We start from the raw sequence: 15,792 nt of genomic DNA, 5'->3' as shown, positions 1-15,792 counted from the left end.
AGCTTAGTATTAGCATGGCGGCCCAGCTTTCTTGGTACTCAGGATGGCTTCTCATGTGAATATCCCTTTCTGGCATGTTCTTGCCATTTATTTTGGATATTGATCCAGATTGTTGATGTTGAGAGTTCTCATCATGTTGTGGGTTTTGAGCCTTCATTTCTCTCACATGTCACACACTTTTGCACCTTGTATTTCAGTTCTATTTTCTATTCAGCCTAGAGTAGCAGCAGTTAGAAGGATTCTTTCCTCATCCCCTTTCTGACACACCTTGACACTTGTGCCTGCTGCTCCAATTAAACTTACAGTATCCTTCTTTCTCTCTTTTTTTTTTTTCTCTTTGCAGATGAATGAAATGAAAATATCATTTCCAACAGACTCTATCCACTTTTGTCTGGGGGACGATGCTGATGGGCGCCAGGTGCAAGTAAGCAGTGCGGCCGAGTAGCTGGGCTTTGAAGCGGTGGATTCAGACCCTCCACCGGGGCCGCCGGGATGTTGGCCTGCGTCAGTGTTGGTGGCGGGTCATGGTGGGCCAGTATCGCTCCGTCTGCGCTCCATCGGCCGACGGCCGTCGCCAGTGGACTTGACTTTCTCCTCCCCGCCCTTGTGGGCCTGTGACCGAGCGAAGTGTGCGGTCTCGAGACCGTTCGGACCCTCGGGGGCAGATCATAGGTAGGATCGTATTTGAGCCAGGCTTCCCTTCGAGACTCCAGATCGGACCACGTTCGGCCTGTGGACGGTGTGTAGAGTTCAGAAGGAGGGAAAAACGGGGGAAAGATCGGATCCATAACGACACACAGTTTGGTTTGAAGGGGTAGGAAGCCGAGACGATTCGGATACGTGGGCAATGATATACACCGCAAGTGCGCTCCGTGGGTCCCCACGTGGAGCGCCACAGCTTGCACTTGGGTTCGATCCACACCCGAGCCGCCATCCCGTTCCCGGTTCGGGGAGGGCCGGGGTATGAATCTTCACCAGCCAACGTGGGCCTTGGTGCCCACGGGGTGACAAGTCACCGTCGAGCGCACTTGATGTTGCCCACGTGCGCGAGTGGACCATAAGCGGAGGGCCTCATACCACCGAGGGCCATCCGTGACAATCACGTGGGTTTCTGCGGTAGGCTCTCGTCGAAGTTGTACACTTTCTCTTGCGCCCATGGGCGAGAGAGTAGGGTGAAGCTCCTGTCATCGAGTACAGGGACATAACGATATTGCGGTTTCAATCTAGCGACTCTACATAACCATAGCCAGGCCGGTCCCGGGACTGAGCTGGTGTTTTACCTGACTCTCGGAAGTCGTGCACTCCGCTGGATCTGCCGGAGTGACGTTTCTGTCTGTCAGTATATATGGGACAATGGTGTTGGCAATAAAGCAATCTACCCCCCGCTGGTAGTCAAGCTCTGCAGTGCTTCTTCATGTTACTTTCATGTTTCTTTCCTCTGAGCTGACCCCGCTCTAAAATCCATGCTCTCATGTTTCACCGGACATCTGTCGCAAACCAAATCTTCGTTTTCTTTCGTCGTCCTTGCCCTTCTCATCTCCAATCAGCTTCAGACTGTTCATTCGGCTTCGATCCCCAATGGTCCTGGTCGATTGGTGGACAATCTGTCGAACTCAACCGATCTACAAAGTTTCTATAATCTATCCTCGGTTTCAACTCGACCCTCTCATCGATATCTCGCCTCGCATCATGCGTCGACCGGTATCCCCCAAAAGGAGACGGACTCCGTTTTACTTGACGAATGTCTGAGCCGGCCTCTAAGCCCCAAGTTATGGATGGAGTTGGGGATGAACGAATTTTTACGTGACTATAGGAATGGCGAGAATGTAAACTTAATGGTACTAGCCGCATGTTTATGAATTCATTTTTTTTTTTTTGGTTTGATTTCGTCGTAAAATCCCTCGATGCAAGTTATAATCGGGGAAAATCAGCTAATTTTCCTCATTTTTCATCTTGAAGCAATTAGCCAATCAAGTCAACTTGACGAATTTCGATTGTGGAATAGAGAAACTATGCTATGCGGATCAGGTAACTTGTTGAATAAATCATTGGCAAAAAATGGGCAGGAGACGCTGACCATGCCACAAAAAAAAAACTCACTTAATCAGCTTTGTCAGCCCGTAAGAGGAAAAGAGTGGTATATATTAGTTGCAGCACAAGAATGGAACACTTTTATGAACGCAGCTTATCAGTCTATTGGATGGGCTATGACTATGATGCAAGGTGAGAGATAACGATCAGTTGATATAACACCTGATGAAATTGCAATTGATCGAGAAACCTGCCTTATTTGACCAATTCACGCCTGCAGGAGTTGCTCCTTCACTGGTAAGTTTGAAGTTGTTTCAATGGTGTTGAAAAAATCACAAAGGAATGATGTGGTTCTGAAGTCCCCATTTGACAGGTTCACGATTTCTATCCAGACTTGCCCGATACCTGGGCGATCATCAAAGCTATTTTGACCTTTGCATCAGCTCTGGCAAAAGTGATCCCTACAGAGGGTCTTCTTACCTACCCTAAATGGTTATACCAGTTGGTCCAAGGAGAATTCGGTCTTTTTGCTGGGGTCTCTAACCTGATGGATGACATCATTATGAAAAACCCCGTCAATCAACATGACAAGGTAGAACTCTTATATTTTACGAACTGGTTTCATCAAATACGTTTTCCGAGCAGTCTGATGAGTAAAAATTGTTGACTGATGCCTAATCACCTTTGGTTGCAAAAATTGACGCCTTCTGTCTTCAGTGGACTGCATTTTCGTATGCTTTATCGACGAGCCAAGACCGGGCCCAAATGGCAATTGCCAACCTTTCTCAATCGATAATTGAAGCCGGTATTAGCACTGAAAACGGAATATATGGCGTTCTGAAAGACGGAAATTTCTTGATGTCTCGTTCCAAAACTCGTAAAAATGCTCACGGAAAATTGGACAATATTGCTGGTGATAAAGAGTCAGAAATGAAAGTCGCAGTCCAGTTACATCTTTTGGCAGCGATTTGGGAGCAACAGGTTCGCTTAGCTCAATCAAGCTGTCCCACCTATAGGACGGCCAAGTTGATCTGTTTTTACCTTCAAAAACTAGAACTACTTTATCACCCGTGGAAGTGTGCGTATATGCACGGGACATTTCAACCACCTGGTTAATTAGCTAATGCAAGCTTCATTTCACAGGATCCATGTACCGGAGCTGGTCCCAATGGTGCATGGGGAGGAGATAAGGTACTTTCGTATTGCGGACCTGACAACGTGTTAGTCCAAGCTCGTCATAAGAAGTAAATTTTGGTCATGGAATAGCATTGAAACTTGGTTGTGACGACTCTGGCAGAATGATGAATATCGTTCAAGTCAAAGGAAAACATGTGATCAAAAAAGTTCATAATGCTAAATTGGTCACCGAAAAGTATAACTTTAGCGTGAAATCCTTGACCGAAGCTGCGTGGAATTGTCAGAAACAGAGCGGTAAATTTGAGTTTGACGTGTGGAATTCGTGCGTAGTGTTCATTATTTTTCTAAGTCGTGATGATCTGAGGATAAGAATGGATTCAGGAAAGATAACTCTATTCTAATGATTGATTTGATGCACACGTTCAAAAGAACCGATCCGGTAAAATTTGACGATCAGTGCAGTTTCAACTTGCCTGTGTGCGATCTCACTCGGCCTGGTGAGTCTCACAAAAGCCCTCTCCCCCCAGTTTTCAACGAGACTTCGACCCTTACTGATGACAATGAATTTAGATATTCGTGAATACCGAGACAGCGGTGCAGGTACCGTTTCAGCCTGTAGAATCATTGGCGGATTACCCATCTAGGCGTTTGATACGTCTAACCCATGTTATGAGCGGCTTCGAGAAGAGGCTCGAGTAGTTTTAATTCATTAATTCTTTCATGTACCTTTGTAATTTATCTGGTCTCATTGTAATTGGACGTACATTCTTAGTTTTTTCGGCCGTCTATTCAAAAGTTTAGAAATCAAACATTGACATTTTGTAAACCGCAGAATTTCTCTAACTTAGCCCAGTCCCTCCTCGGGCAAGCGAAGCGACTTCCTTCGGCGACCTCTTCGGAGGTCGTCTCGAGTCGCACCCCCGAGCAGGTCGAGGGTCCTTGCAGCACGGCGTCCCCTCTCCAATAGAGTGACTTAATTAAATCAGAGAATTTCTGGTCAACTGGCAGGCAGCATGAAGTAAAACACGCTGACCTTATGCTGGAATTTCAGTGTGACTCCCATGCAACTATATAGCATGCTCATTCACATCTGGGGTGCTTGAGTAGAACTGAGCACACTCATCCTTTAATTTTGCTGGAATAAAGAGCTCAGCTGTGCACAGTTCCCACCAGAGAGTATTCTCGTTATGACGGAAAATATTGGAAGTAAATTTCCTGCCACAGCTGCAGCATATCATGCTGTGTTATAATAACTCAAGTCATCACATTGTGTGCCATGACTCCATCCTCATCCTCATACACGATTTCTGCTGATTGCATAGATTCTCAGGTTTGGTTTTTGATTCCTTCAGTATTTGATTTTATTGTTGAGGGGGTCAAGGGACTGAAAAGACAGAGATATCTCAGGCGCTCACAATGAAGAATTTTAGTAAGTAATATACATGATTTTAGCAAAGAATAGTTATGATAAGACTACCAGTAATAAGTGTAGAGACCAGATCCTTATACACAAGGCACTACTAGCATACAGATACTACATATGGGTGGCTCAAACTTTATGGGCTGAATCCTGAAATCAAATGAAGTTATCCTTTCACACATTTATTTCAACATAGATAACAAAAAAACATATTTGAGCTCCTGAGCTTTGCCCAACGGTGGGGATTTACTTTCATGGGTAAAATAAGCTGTAGTTTTTTTTTCTGCGCTAAGGTTAAAAAAAGCGTTAGCGCAGAAAAAAATCTGCTTCACTAACCATTAGTGTAGTGGATTGGCCACTAACAGTTTTTTTCCCTGCCAGTAGCGTAGCGGGATAAAATACCCGCTACGCTAGGGCGTGAGAAACCGGGTAGAAACAAGTGGCTAGTTATTTCCCTGTCTTTGTGTGACTACAGAAACAAAACCAGGCTATCACTTCTGCCCAGTTTCATCCCTGTAGTTGCGCGGGGACGAAACTGGGCTGTTTCTGCCCAGTTTTTTCCTCCAGGTTTAGCATAGACAAAACCTACACTAACAGTTAGCATAGCTTTTTTCTATGCTAACGTCTAGCGTAGCTGAAGTTGAAATGGAAAGTGCTGAAAGGTATGTAGTTGGAAATATAATTTTCCAAAAAAAGACATAAATACTTGAAAATTTACGGACTTACTTCACGCACTGCAAAAAACACTTTGCGCACTGCACAGTGCGCGGATTCCCAAACACTTCGCGCACTGTGGGTAAACTACGCAACTTTTTGAATATTTTTCTTGACCAATCAATAGACAGGCTTCCCATTGGCCTCTTTGAATTTTTTGGGAGTTTTTCGAAGCATTCTTCTATGTTTAAAAAAATTATTAAAAACCAGAAGAAATGTAGGATTTGGGCGCCTAAAAACAAAGTTCCATAGCCCAAAAATTTCAAATAATTTATTAAGTAATGAAACATGTAAGAAAAGCTACTTCAAAACTTTTCAGCCACTTTGTGCAAGCAAACGGGTCTGAAAAATAAGAAACTTCACCACATATTAGCACATTGCATCTAAATTATCCTCATTTTTCAGACCTTTATCCTTGCAAAAAGTGGCTAAAAACTTCTTAAGTAGTTTTTCTTACATGTTTCATTACTCAATAAATGGTTTGGAATTTTGGGGCTATGAGAACCTTGTTTTTTAGGCGCCCAAATCCTACATTTCTTCTGTGTTTTAATGATTTTTTTTAACATAGAAGAATGCTTCGAAAAACTCCCAAAAGATTCAGAGAGCCAAATGGGAATCCTTTCTATTGATTGGTCAAAAAAAAAATCTTCAAATAGTTGCGTATTTTACCCGCAGTGCGCGAAGTGTTTGGGAATCCGCGCACTGTGCAGTGCGCAAAGTGTTTTTCGCAGTGTGCAAAATAAGTCCGAAAATTTATTACTCCCCATTGGGGTGCCCAAAGCCCCCCAAACTTTTACAGTGGCCAGAAAACCATCTCAACAGCCCATGGTTAGCTGCATGGCATTTTCTGGCCCCAAAAATGTCATGTGTAACTGTGGGTCCATTATGGCGGATTTCCTTGTAGGTTCACAAGCTCTTGAGAGTTGCTCATGTGTGGCCTATTTACGTTCGAAGGCAAGATCTAGGGCTTCAATTTGGTACCACGGCGGGCAATTTGGCCTACAAGATGTTTTTGTGGTTTGGTGTTAAAGTTTGACACCAGCCAAATGGGTTGGAGTTGTCCTCAGCTTCCAAGCCAAAATTGGCCGGTGATTCCAAAGTCTCTCCTTTGGAGGATTGCGCTTCGCGCAAGGGGCACTTGCCTGCCAAGTCCAAAGGGAGGACTGACTAAGTTTGCCTCCTTTGAAAGAGCAGAAACAGGACAGCTGTCACAGCCCATCACATTGAGTACATACCTCCTGGTTAAACCAATACACGAAACAAAGCAGTACGTTGCACAGGCAGGTTGGTTGGCAATGGTAGTGATATTTCCACAATCACCTATCCAAAAATGCTGGGATGAATCCCGAAAGAAGGGGCTCACATTTTCGTGCAAACAGACTACAAAAAAGAAATGAATGGGAAAAGGAAAATCTTGCCATGAAGTTACAAAGCTGTATTGAGGACTAAGGTTGAAATCAACCTTTGATTTTGTAAGCACCATAGTCCTTTCCAGGCACATACGGCTCCCATCTTGAAGCCTGTGAGAAATCAAGCGGTGATGAATTAGAGGAATCCGAGGAAGGCCGTACCGACCACAGTAAGTCAAGTTGATGGGAGACAGAGACACTTACAGGAAAGATATGCTTTGATCGGTTGTACCAAGCCCGAGTGACGACTTTCCCCGCGTGACTTTCGTCCTTCTCCACCGTCGCATCGGCAACCAGGCGCACGTCATCATGAGCGTCAAAGTTGAACAAAGGCCCTGATTTCCCTCTTGCTTTCTGTTTTTTTTTTGGCAAGGTTCGGTTGATATGTGGAGAGAAGAATGTTTATTTCATTCACTGGAATCCGATTAGCCTCACGAAGATCGGCTTGTCAGTTTGAGAACCAGGTATTCGACTCACATTTACTATGAAGTCATAGAAGGTGTGGTGCTAAGGAGAAGAGCAAGAAGGAAAGACGCGATTTCAGATTGAGGTGTAAAACGACGATAGAAGATGAGAGTGCTCACATGAGGGATGATAAGATCTTCTTTGACATATAGGATATCTGCAACAGAGACACCACGAAGTTCGGGCCATTGAGTCCTGGCCTTCTCAAGAAACGTCGCGATGCTATCCCCTTTCTTGCACTGGTTCGAAAGATCCCGTTGACATGAAAGGGTCAATGAGAAGCATCAAATACTCATATTATAACTGGTAGGGGTGGTACCTACAGTCACCTCTTTCCGATGGCCGGTTCCGTCCCAATAAGAGTATGTAATCTCAATATCCTCTTGCTTGATAGCTTCTTGCATCTTGAGCCATTTCTGTCTGAGTTCCTCGCGCTCTTTTCGATCAAGTTCCTCACGGTCCCGGTCCGGTAGGAAGGAAGTATCGACAGCCGGGTTTTTCCCAAATTGGCCTTTCTTGGATGAGGTCGTCGCTGAAGTTGACTTGCACAATAGGACAATCAGAGCTGAATTCGGATATCTCTTCCAATGATGTTTTTGGGGGGGGCGAGGAGGCGTAGATCCAATCCCACTCACATTGTTTCTCTACGGAAGCTTTATCGGTAGCTCCAGTCACTTCCTCCTCCTCGTCCATAGCGAATGAAAGATTGTACTTGGACTTCTTTTTCTTCTTCTTTTTGGGTTCATCCTCCCTAGAAAAAGCGACCGAGAAGATATGTAAGATGGAATCTTTATGCAACCGATTTTTTTCTGTAGTTGGCCTTCAGAGACTGACTTGAGTTCATTGGATCTTGCCGCTTCGCGCATCTTTTCTTCTTCCAGAGCCTGCCGTTTCTGCTGAAAGTCTTCTAGCTTGACTAGACCGACGGTTTGCATCTTCAAACTTTCTTCCATCGAGTCAGATTTGCCGACGAAACGATCCGCCCCAGTTCGATTGCGGTCGGTCTCACGAGTCATCTCCGACTTCTGTCGCTCGAACTCATCCTGCAAAGCGGTTCGAAGAGAAGAGCCATTGGCGATTAGGATAGGCTTGAGGTTCGCAGAGGAATCAAGACTGACCATCATTTCTTTCCGTTTTTTCTCGTGCACCGCTGCAAAGAAGTGTCAGGTCAGCTGATACGAGAGCAAAGGTTGAGATGCTTGATTTACCAATGCGGTGCTTCTCTGAAGTGGATGAGGCCATCTTGTGCTCTGAAATGTACGGTGTATGCTGTTGCTGGCGGTGGAGTGTATGTTCTTGCCGGGCGACAACAGTTGTCGGACTCGGTGGACTTGTGACACGCGGAGCCCCCGTTGGGGCTCCAAGTACACGCCGGGTGCAAGTCGACGTCTGTGGACGGTCTATAGGGCCCTGGCACGGGCCGGCCCGTGTGCCAGGCCTACATAACTACGGCTCGATGGAGACGTATTCCCCCTGCTGTGAGGCTGTCCGTGGGCCGACGGGGGGATGGAGATGGGCTGTCTTGCCTGAATGGGACCGTATTTGATGTCCAATTGTTGCCCGGGGCGGTTTGACGACAAACTCCGCACCCGGTTTCTTTCCTCTTGAGAGGGAATTCCCCGGCCGGAATGTCAGTCTGCCCTCGATGAAAGGGCTCTGTTGAGCTAGGCTTGGTGCACTGGTGTCTCGTTTCTTGGAGACACGTAATCAACGTCCGGTAGCCATCCGCCGGGGTCAAATCGCTCAACTAATGATCTCCGCAACTTGGTTGATATACTAATTACCACCGAGGCCGGTATTGTTCCCTGGAGTTCAGGAAGAGAAATAAATGAATTGGGAATTACGCAAGACAAAGTCGAATGAGCACAGCGTGTGACGGTGCTTCTCAGTCGCACCGTACTACCGGGTCCCATTTGACAGTAACTATCCTAATCCTCGTGTGTTGGATACTAGGCTAAGGTCGAGCTCATTCTGGAACCTGGTTGCAAATACCGTCTCATCATTAACACTTGTATGAAAAACCCTCTGTCAACGGACCATCAACACATTCTTGCCTTGTAGCCGTTTCTCTTGAATATCCCACCTTTCTTTATAAATTGTAACTAAGTGTTAGACTTGATCCCAGAATTATCCTAGCGATTTCCCAGCCATCAACTCAGCCTTTGCACCAGTATCGATTTAGCAATACTTCCGCATCTTGTGATTACAAAGTACACGCGCCAAGGAATATATTGTGAAGGGGAGAAGAAACACTTTAAATCAAGCCAGTTCTCCACGGATTCAGGAAAGTCAGTGAAATTTAAGGGCATTATGGATTCAACTTCTTCATGACTGATCTGATCGGATCTTCTTTCCTCCAGTCCCTATGAGTTCCAAACCGCAGCTCCGTATAAGCATCCAAGGCTTACAAAACCAGCCGAAAGCGAATAATCGCCGATGGATTTGGCTGTTCTTCGTTTTCGGTGCTTGGATGGTCTTACTGTTTGGCTCTATCAATTACTATCACCATGCGCTCGGGTCGCATGTTTCTAACCATATGAAGGCTGGCAGCATTTTCGAGAGCCGCGCTCCTGAACACTTTGCTAACGACTTGACAGCCATGGTCACATCTGCTTTCAAGCTTTCCAAACGGTCGCCTCAACGTGGTACAGGTGAGCGAGCCGGATCAGACTCCGTTTTCCACAAGCGTACATGGCTCTGACTGTTTTACCCCTCAAAATTTGATGCCTTGGACCTCCTTTGTTCGGATTGAATTTGGTACGTTGTTCACTGCTTTTTTTAGTCCTTCCCGGTGTGCTAACTCAATGGTAAAATTCTAATAGATTAATCACAGATCTAAAACCCCCAAAAGGCCAAAAGTTAACTCCGATAGTTGGAAAGGGACCCATCACCCCCATTCGGAACGTAGTTCCCAAAGCTCCTTTAGCTCTGAAGCAAGTCCCCAATGTTATATTCGCAGAGGAGGAGGAAGAGGAATTCGAAATCGAGGTGAGTAGTCTGTTGAGCTCCTATGTGAGCAAGAGCCTGATATGTTGCTCTGCTTTTTGTACTTTTTTTTTGAGATTGTGAGGGCTGCAGCAAATCGGAACGTAATTCCTAAAGTTTCTCCACGTCCAGCAAAACTCTCCGACATTATAGTAACCCAGTTGCAAGAGGAGGAGGAGGAGCTTGTGAGTAATCTGTTAAACTTGCACTATGTGAACTTAAGGCTGACCAACCTGTTACTTTTTTTCAAGATTGTGACAGTAAGTTCATCAGTCTCCCACCGGAAATGACCTATAACAATTTCTGAATTTCTTTTAAAACTGGTCTGATGTGCTGTTAGCTGAATGTACGTGCTCATATTGAGGTTATTCCTTCAGTCCGACTACTTGATAATGATTTTTTTTTTCCGCCACAGATCACTAATACTGTAAGTTCATGCCTCACATCATACAAGTCAAAGAACATTGAAGCTGATCTCCCCACGGCAAAAATCACTTCAAGACAACAATTGTGGTATGATTCTTAACATCTTCCTTTCAAAATATCACAAAGAAGAAACACTAACCTTTTTCCTCTGCGAATGCATGTACACAGGGCAATGTGAGTCTATATTGTGGTTGCAAACATTGTATCTTGGAGTTTTTTGATCCTGACAATTCCCTCATCTTTCATCAAACTGATTGAATCCCAGAAAACTGTAAGCCTGTGATATAAATTGCTTTATATTCTTTGGAAAGCTGATCAATGACTTGCTGCAAATTTTAGCCTCAACCAAAGGTTGGTCCAGAACTATTTTGTCATCACTCTGCAACAGAGACTTACTGCGTTTTTCCTCCAAATATAAAAGATAAACCCTACACCAGTGGTAAGCAATCAACTCAAAAGATATCTTTCAGTTTCTCATCTCCAGTCTTGTTTCTCTGTGTCTCCAGAATTTAGGCAGAACAGCTGTTGGTAAGGATACCACCACTATTGTCACCCTCAGAGAGGACAGAGGGAATGTAAGGCCGTTTTCTCTCAAAACTCACATCCAAAATAGCTTGAGATCTGATTCCTCTGTAATTTATAACTGGTATATTGAATCTCCTGCACAAAAAAAACATCAGCAGCAACAACAACAACAACAACAACAACAACAACAAAAAGCGGTATGACTCATTCTCAAATTGTGTCCTGCAAGTGTGATCACAACCAGCTGATCTTATTCTTCCATCTCAGACTACTCAAACTGGTGCTGACCTTACACGTACAACAAAAATTGATGTTAATTCCTCAACCCAGACTATAAATCCTGTAGGAGGAGGTGATCCAAGCCTTCTTTCTCAGCCCCTTCCTGCCCCACAACCCCAGATGGCCCCGCAACCCCAGGCTGCCCTGCAACCTCCGCAGCCACAAACATTACCACAACCACAACCAGCCGTGGACCCCCAGCCTGTTCCGCAGCCACAACCAGCCGTGGAACCCCAGCCTCAACCATTACCACCACCACAACCAGCCACACAACCGCCACCAACTGCTGTGAGTAATTTCAGATCAAACAAAATTTAACTTGAAGCTTATGAAAGGAAGGTCTTTGGTTCAAATTTATCTTTTCTTGATTGATACAGGCAACTGTAAGTTCACATGTCTTTTTATCTTGAAATCATCAAGAAAGAATTGACTTGAAATTGATTTGTTCATTTCCTTGACCCACAGCTTGATGTAAGCTTTTTCTTTCAAAAATAACCTTCAAAAATGAAATGGACCCAGCTGATTTCTGAATTTCCATGGGTCAAAATGGTTTCAAGGCCAGTATTGGTGGGAATACATCATTGGGTATTGGTACTGGTGGTGCAACATTGGATTCAACCGTGTCACTTGGGGGTGCTACAAACACTGGGATAACCCCGGGAAGCAATGCTCTGACCCCTGGAGGAACTAATCCAGCAGGAACAGCTTTGGGTTCAACTGATAACTTGGGAGCTCCAAACCCCGGGGGTGGTATCACCTCACCTGTGGGCGTAAATCCTGCAGCAGGTGCTGCTGCTTTGGGTACCGCTGATCTGGCAACTCCAAACCCTATCCCAATTACTGGTGGCCCAGCTTCAACTGATGCTTTGGGGACAAATCCTACTGGAAACACTACCTTGAATCCTCTTACTGACCCTGGGAGTACCAAACCAAATCCCACTGCAGCCTCGCTGGGTGCAGCTGATAATTTGGGAAGCGCTACCCCCACACCAGGAGGTGGAGTTCCAAATCCAACAGGGGGAAACCCAACTCCCAATCCAATTGTGAGAATTTCTACCAAACGTCCATGATAAGCTTTTACTGAAATGAGCTCTCCTCTAAAACAGGATACAACTGGGGTAGGTCTTCATATACTCTATATCTGAATGAAACAAGAGAAAATTCTGACATTCCACTCAATGGAAATAAAATTGGGGCTTTAGAATCTTGTAAGATACCCGTCATATGATTTGAGCTATCAAATTTTTGCTGACAGCTAAATTACCATGCCACACACCCATAGCCCCCCCCTAATGTAAGTCAAGAATTTTAAATAAAATGAATAGATAGAGAAGTACTGATTAACCATGAATTTATATGATACAGCCAGGTGTAAGTTATTTCTCAGTAGGAAGATTGCTTTCAGTATGCGTGGCTGATTTGATTTTAACAAATCATCACTTAGCCAAACAACACTGTGAGTATTTTTCAAGTTCCTCTATTTATCTTGACAGTACTGATCATTTCTGCATCTTTAGAATCCATTCCTTGTAAGATTTGTTCTCATCATGTTTCATCCAACATATTTCTGAATTGTCTCTCTCCAACTCATAATTTATTCTGGAATAAAATGTGAGGATTTTTGCAGTATACACAAAGAAAGCACTTTGAGTTAAAAACTAACTTTGAATGTTATTTCCCCCTTGGACTTTCAAGGTAAACGTAAGTTTTTTTCTTTTGGTGAAAGTAAGATTATTAAAACTTGTTCCGATCAACTGCTTTGTTTGATACAAAGCTCCTGAGTTTTATCTTTTTGTACTAACTTTTGGTTTGTCTTTGTTTGAACAAATTAGAACCAGGCGGTAAGAACAGTTCTTCCAGCTTTACTTGTTCTTTACCTTATTTGACCATATTTTTTTCAAATGTTTTGTTTCAAAACAAATATCAGAATTTTGTAAGTGAAAATAAATTTCAAGCTCCAATTCACCTTGCGATCTAATGCCATGATTCTTCAGCCCATACTGTCTGACTTACCTGCGCCTGGAAGAAGGAGACGTAAAACAACAACAACAATCAGAATGTCAATAGTCAACCCTTTTGCAACAGGATGCATGCAGTTAATTGCTGTAGCCAAACAGAGTGGGGTATGTGTATTTAAATTTTAAATTTTTTCAATACAATTCTGAGTCAATTTTCCCTTCCAGATTCCCCAGAGTTTCATCCAAACCGAAACGGTTATGGTTATAGGTAAAGACGCGGCTGGTAACAGAATTCAAATAGGTGGCAAATTTGATCAGAATGGACGACCAAACAGATTTCAACAGTCTATCACTGGCCAGATGGGGGGAACAACATTTAGTGATACCATCACAGAAAGAATTCGCTCAAATGGAAGATTGGGGAGCTTCACTGAGAGACTCCAGATAGGAGACTTCAGTGCAAAAATCACTGAGCGATTTGATAGAAATGGGAACCCAACTCGCATATCAGAGAAAATTCAGTTTGGAGGAAATACATTTGAATTCTCTGAAAGAGGATCAGGAAGAACACTTTTAAACAACATCCCTGGGCTATCAAACCGTCTCATTGGAATCCCTCCTGTTAATACTGACATGTTCTCAATGCGACAAACACAAAGCTTATGGATTGCAGCAAAGAGGATGGGTGTATGTTCATTTTGATTGCATTCTTCCAATATTTTCCCACTGATTTCCAATTTCACCTTCAGATCCCCGTCCCAAATCCAACCCCAATAGTCCCTGTGAGGTCTTTTGTCAATGTAGATAATGGGATGAGATTTGGATTTTCTGAAACAATTACAATGAGATTGGCTCAGAATCAAGCAACATTCCAAGTTACTGACCGAATAACCAGCGGGGCCTTCAAACGTATGCCAACAGTAACAGTCACTCCTAATGGAAGACCAATTGAGGCTTTTTCCAGTGGGATCTTGCTTTCCTCACGATTTCCGCCTGTGGGAGCTCCCACCCAACCCATAAAGCCAGCTGACTTGAAGCCCCCAGCAAACCTTCCACAAACACCACCAGTGAAACTGCAAGAGCTGCCTAAAACACCACCCAAAACAGTCAAGCTTCAAGATTTACCACTTCCTAAAACACCACCTAAGACAACAGCAGTGACACTGCTAGAGTTCCCAATACCTAAAACACCACCTAAAACCCCCCCTAAAACCCCACCAGTGACACTGCAAGAATTACCTAAAACACTGCCCAAAACAGTCAAGCTTCAAGGGGTACCAATTCCAAAAACACCACCTAAAACACCACCCAAAACGCTGCCAGTGACACTTCAAGAGTTACCCCTGCCAAAAACACCCCCAACTGATGTGCAAAAATCAATCAAGCTCCCAGTTAAGCCCCTTCCCAATCCAAATGATCTGACAAGCTCACTTAAACTGCAAGAAATCCCAAAGACACCTGTTCAAGACATCAAACCCAAACCAACTCCTGAAAAGCCACTACCGGCAGGTGAGCCCAAGCCAGACCCTAAACCATCTCCAGACCCCAAACCCAACCCCAAGCCCTCTCCAGGGCCTAAGCCATCTCCAGACCCCAAACCCGACCCCAAGCCCTCTCCAGGGCCTAAACCATCTCCAGACCCCAAACCCGACCCCAAGCCCTCTCCAGGGCCTAAACCATCTCCAGACCGCAAACCCGACCCCAAGCCCTCTCCAGGGCCTAAACCATCTCCAGACCCCAAACCCGACCCCAAGCCCTCTCCAGGGCCTAAACCATCTCCAGACCCCAAACCCAACCCCAAGCCCTCTCCAGGGCCTAAACCATCTCCAGACCGCAAACCCGACCCCAAGCCCTCTCCAGGGCCTAAACCATCTCCAGACCCCAAGCCCTCTCCAGAGCCTAAACCCAAGCCAGACCCTGAATAAAATAATTTTGTATGGTTTTACAGAAGATAGTGTGTTTATAGCTTGATATTTGAAATGCAATCAGATGATGTGTATTTTACAAAATGTATGGAGATGAGGAGCCAGACAGAACATTGCTGCAATGCATCTCCTGGTCCGGTTTGGTGGTGGAGATGGTATGCGGGAGAGAGTGTATGTACTCCTCAGAAATGGATGGAGACGAGGAGCTGGAGAGAGAGTTGGTAGAGTATTGGATCTCCTGGTCCGGTTTGGTAGCTGATGGAGATGGTGTCTGGGAGAGGGTGTATCTAGAGAACTCCAGGTCCTCAGAAACGGATAGAGATGCTGCTTGCATTTTCTCCAGGAGGGCAGGATTCAGAAAAAGAATTTCTGTATGATTGGGACCAAGGGGCTGTGAGGGGCCAGCTAGGGCACGGTGTGGAACTCCTACCATGCCAGGCAGTAGGCAGAGCGTTGAGGGGATAGGTGCTGTTGAGCTGCCCTTGTGGGTGGTCTGGGAAATGAGAAGTGGATTGAAA

At 44.8% G+C, this 15,792-nt stretch overlaps 4 protein-coding genes across 4 annotated transcripts; 2 read left to right on the top strand and 2 right to left on the bottom strand.

The window, feature by feature from the left end:
- Window positions 1–522: 522 nt before the first annotated feature.
- Window positions 523–1,157, bottom strand: PtA15_4A809 (uncharacterized protein; the record flags this gene model as incomplete). Its single annotated transcript, XM_053168731.1, has 2 exons — window positions 523–636; window positions 984–1,157. The coding sequence occupies 2 exons, from the start codon at window positions 1,155–1,157 to the stop codon at window positions 523–525; spliced, it is 288 nt and encodes a 95-aa protein (XP_053019911.1).
- A 306-nt stretch (window positions 1,158–1,463) lies between these two features.
- PtA15_4A808 (uncharacterized protein) lies at window positions 1,464–3,812 on the top strand (the record flags this gene model as incomplete). Its single annotated transcript, XM_053168730.1, has 11 exons — window positions 1,464–1,838; window positions 1,960–2,028; window positions 2,109–2,223; window positions 2,312–2,328; window positions 2,405–2,623; window positions 2,749–3,012; window positions 3,086–3,109; window positions 3,175–3,251; window positions 3,329–3,490; window positions 3,598–3,665; window positions 3,739–3,812. The coding sequence occupies 11 exons, from the start codon at window positions 1,464–1,466 to the stop codon at window positions 3,810–3,812; spliced, it is 1,464 nt and encodes a 487-aa protein (XP_053019910.1).
- Window positions 3,813–6,759: 2,947 nt separating this feature from the next.
- Window positions 6,760–8,418, bottom strand: PtA15_4A807 (uncharacterized protein; the record flags this gene model as incomplete). Its single annotated transcript, XM_053168729.1, has 9 exons — window positions 6,760–6,822; window positions 6,916–7,065; window positions 7,189–7,218; window positions 7,296–7,415; window positions 7,500–7,708; window positions 7,812–7,927; window positions 8,011–8,219; window positions 8,295–8,326; window positions 8,385–8,418. 9 exons carry the CDS (start codon window positions 8,416–8,418, stop codon window positions 6,760–6,762), a joined length of 963 nt encoding a protein of 320 aa, XP_053019909.1.
- A 1,123-nt stretch (window positions 8,419–9,541) lies between these two features.
- PtA15_4A806 (uncharacterized protein) lies at window positions 9,542–15,274 on the top strand (the record flags this gene model as incomplete). Its single annotated transcript, XM_053168728.1, has 22 exons — window positions 9,542–9,827; window positions 10,010–10,164; window positions 10,239–10,346; window positions 10,413–10,421; window positions 10,502–10,507; window positions 10,577–10,588; window positions 10,663–10,674; window positions 10,756–10,761; window positions 10,853–10,858; window positions 10,927–10,938; window positions 11,009–11,026; window positions 11,094–11,162; window positions 11,380–11,679; window positions 11,769–11,774; window positions 11,857–11,862; window positions 11,949–12,434; window positions 12,498–12,509; window positions 12,594–12,599; window positions 12,674–12,685; window positions 12,757–12,762; window positions 12,836–12,847; window positions 14,099–15,274. 22 exons carry the CDS (start codon window positions 9,542–9,544, stop codon window positions 15,272–15,274), a joined length of 2,721 nt encoding a protein of 906 aa, XP_053019908.1.
- Window positions 15,275–15,792: the final 518 nt, after the last annotated feature.

The sequence above is a fragment of the Puccinia triticina genome, chromosome 4A (assembly GCF_026914185.1).
Source record: "Puccinia triticina chromosome 4A, complete sequence".
Lineage (NCBI taxonomy): Eukaryota > Fungi > Basidiomycota > Pucciniomycetes > Pucciniales > Pucciniaceae > Puccinia > Puccinia triticina.
The sequence above is the reverse complement of the archived record's forward strand: the minus strand, read 5'-3'. Positions and strand labels throughout refer to the sequence as shown.